Source organism: Lactuca virosa, chromosome 8 (assembly GCF_052849685.1).
Source record: "Lactuca virosa cultivar CGN04683 chromosome 8, Lactuca_virosa_CGN04683_v6, whole genome shotgun sequence".
Classification (NCBI taxonomy): domain Eukaryota; kingdom Viridiplantae; phylum Streptophyta; class Magnoliopsida; order Asterales; family Asteraceae; genus Lactuca; species Lactuca virosa.
Genome location: NC_136433.1, coordinates 211,783,114 through 211,786,318, shown reverse-complemented (window position 1 = coordinate 211,786,318; position 3,205 = coordinate 211,783,114). Strand labels below are relative to the sequence as shown.

General features: G+C 34.5%; 1 protein-coding gene across 1 annotated transcript; it reads left to right on the top strand.

Annotated features, from left to right (window-relative positions):
• Nucleotides 1-1,381: 1,381 nt before the first annotated feature.
• LOC145131232 (uncharacterized) lies at nt 1,382-2,554 on the top strand. The gene is made up of 5 exons (XM_079065952.1): nt 1,382-1,385; nt 1,480-1,592; nt 1,677-1,979; nt 2,063-2,170; nt 2,249-2,554. The coding sequence occupies exons 1-5, from the start codon at nt 1,382-1,384 to the stop codon at nt 2,552-2,554; spliced, it is 834 nt and encodes a 277-aa protein (XP_078922078.1).
• The last annotated feature ends 651 nt before the right edge of the window (nt 2,555-3,205 follow it).

Sequence of the window (3,205 nt, the reverse complement as noted above, 5' to 3'; positions counted from 1 at the left end):
TCCTTATATATGTGAAATCCTTTCCATGTATATCTAGCCCACATAAATTACTTTTTTCCCTTATATATCTTCTCTCATTTATTGTACATTAGTGAAAAAATAATATATACTTTTGAATTTCCTATCTCAACACCCGGCAAAACAAATCTTCCAAAATATTCAAAAAAATTAATTTCGTATCCCACTCCCAGGAAAACAGAATTCCCTATATCCACTCCCGTCAAAACCGCTCCCCCATTACTTAGGCATAACTTGCCCACACAAAGGAGAATTTCACTATTCATCTATACGTCCTTTGTTGTGTTTCCTCTGCTTCCATTGTTCGGTGCTTCCAGGCCTTGTGATAGCAGGTATGTTTTTTGCTCTTTTATATTCTTCACTGATCATCTTCTTTAGCTATCAAAAACAAAAGTAAGCAATGGACCAAAATCGTTTAGACCTTTATTTACAACCACATGGCCTTTTTTTAAAAACAATATCAACCATCGACTTTCAAATGTTAAAAAAGACCATAACGAATTATAACATCGTTTTTCTTCTATTTTGTTTTTCCCTAGATCATCTTATATGATTCCTTACGTATGTTTTTTTATGGGCACACCTGTATTTCTTAATAACAATATAGATCGATCTTGCCCCTTCCTTTTTTCAATCATCTTATACGCTTGACAGGGGTTGTAATATCAGTTAGCTCCTTTTTGGTAACAGTGTGCAAGTTGTCACCCCTTTGTGGGTTTGTCACTCTGTATATATGTTTATAATCATGAAAATGTAATGGAATGATGCTTATAATATGATTAGTTCAATAGCAACCTTAGGACCCTATGCATTCGTGTAAACTGAATATGTAAACTAATTGTGATTATGAATTTTATTGGTACCATGTTCTTTTAATTTCATGCAAGAGTTTTTATTACTAATGAATATATTTCAAACTTATAATTTTGTATTTCTAACGCACTTGCTATATTACAGAAAAGATGTCTCCATTCCCATTAAAAGGAGCTCCAACAAGGCCACACTAGAACATGCATCGTCTGTTACAAAGGCATGCTAATGAAGCATCTACACCATCTGGTACTGTAATATCCCCTTTGGTTACCCCTACATCCACACCGACAACATCTACCTCTCCACCATTTGGAAGTGTATCAACCCCTTCATCCACACCAGCCCCATCGTCTGCCCCTGCCTCCACAACAATCCTAACATCTACCCTTGCATCCACACATACACCATCTACTCCCCCCACCGTTTGGTACTATATCCGCCCCATCATCCACACAACCCCCATCTTCTACCCCTTCCTCTACAGAAACCCCATCGACACCAATTGCTACCGAACAACAAGATGGCCGCATACATATTAAAGTTCGAGAGAATGCGTAAGTTACCATACTAACTGATTTTCATGTTTTTTTTGTTTAAGTTTGATTTGTTCATACTAGTATGCTATTTTTTATAGGTTATTACCTTCAGGTAAATGTTCAACCATAATTAAGAAATCATTCCTAGATAAAGTGGATGAAAATGGATATAAGTGGGTAACAATAAGTGAAGAGATAAAACAGTTTTATTGGGAAGAGTTTCATGTACATGATTTGTTATATTGATTTTATGTAATTTTTAGTCATATAGTTCGGTTATTATAACTTAATTGTTGTTATGTATTGTAGAAAAAATGCCAGTGGGATGCTGTATTTGGTGACTCAGTAGTCAAGGCTGCTTGGGAACAGAAAGCCAAAGAAAGATATCGACAGTATATCTATGACATCATCACAAGAAATCCGACTCGTGAAAAGCCATTCCACATGAAACAACAAGTGTGGAATTCATGGAATGCAATATGGAATTCGGAGGAGTTCAAGAAAAAATTGGAGCAAAATAAAAAAAATAGACGTAAAGGTGTACTAGGTGGAAAAGCCCCACCTACTCATAATGGCGGATCGGCTTCACATCATCAAATTCCAGCCGACATGGTAAGGGTTTTTAATAGTCATATAATATATTTCTTTCAATACATCTTGTGGTGAGATTTGGCATACGTATTGTATTAACATAGGAGGAATATACGGGACAAGCTCCATCATGCTATGATGTATTCATGTTTACTCATACTAAGGATCATGATGGAAAGACGTTTCAAGTTGACAAAGCTAAAGAAGTTCATGTAAGCTTAATTTTAATTTATTTGATAATCAGAACTTAAAAAATCTTACTATATATTAATGCAATAATAACATTGTAGGATTTGTTGGTGTCACGACGTGCGGATTTGGCACTGCTGGGAGAGGAAGTTGATGAAAGTGAACTATTTTATACAGTTGTCGGAGGACATGACCGTAAGAGAAGACTTTATGGGCTTGGATCATATGGCAGGTCCATTTGGCGTGAAAATTCTTCTCAAACTTGCACTTCGCCGGATACAACTTCTAAAAAACATCATCTTGAGACCAAGATCCAGAAACTAGAGGAAAATATAGAGCAACAAAGGATGGACTTCAATGATGTGAGAAACATGATAAATGATATAAGAAGCACAAATAACCAGTGACAATTTTTTTTATTGCAGATTTAAGATTTCTAGTTGAGTTTGGCTACTAGACTAGTTTTATTGGTGTTTTGGACAAGGTAGTATTTCATTCGATGATAAACTATTTCTTTTTAATAAGAACTTATGTAATTTTTATTATTTTTTATTGCAATTTCGTAATGTTGATTTTATTATAAATTTGCTTCGGAATTTTTTAGTCATTTTGTATGCATTTTGATACAGAATTAATCATGTCATAAATTTTTTCTTTTGTTATTTTTACGGAGTTACTGTGTATCTTTATATGGAGTTGTTATGGATTTTGTTACAAAATATATTCCGTCACATTTAGTTTGCAATGGAGGTAGACTGTGGTAAATTTACTATAAACCATTTCTAAGAGAGGTGTGTTGTAGTAAAGTTACTACAAGATATTTGCTATGGAAGTAGAGCGTAGTGCACTTACTACAAAATATTTGCTATGGAATTAGGTCGTACTAAATTTACTACGGGGAATTAGCTACGCCATTAACCATAGTGGATTTTTGCTACGGAAACTAGCTACGAAGTTAGTTTGTAGTTAACTTGCGACAGATTTACTATGGATCAGAGCGTAGTTAATTCGATATGGACTTGCTATGGATAAAATTGTAGTTAATTTGTTACGATGTT

Excerpts from the sequence above, each read along its gene's own strand:
- LOC145131232 (XM_079065952.1), top strand. Across the intron at positions 1,593-1,676 it reads TTTATTGGGAAGAGTTTCAT|AAAAAATGCCAGTGGGATGC; the intron begins GTACATGATTTG and ends TATGTATTGTAG. Across the intron at positions 1,980-2,062 it reads ATCAAATTCCAGCCGACATG|GAGGAATATACGGGACAAGC; the intron begins GTAAGGGTTTTT and ends GTATTAACATAG.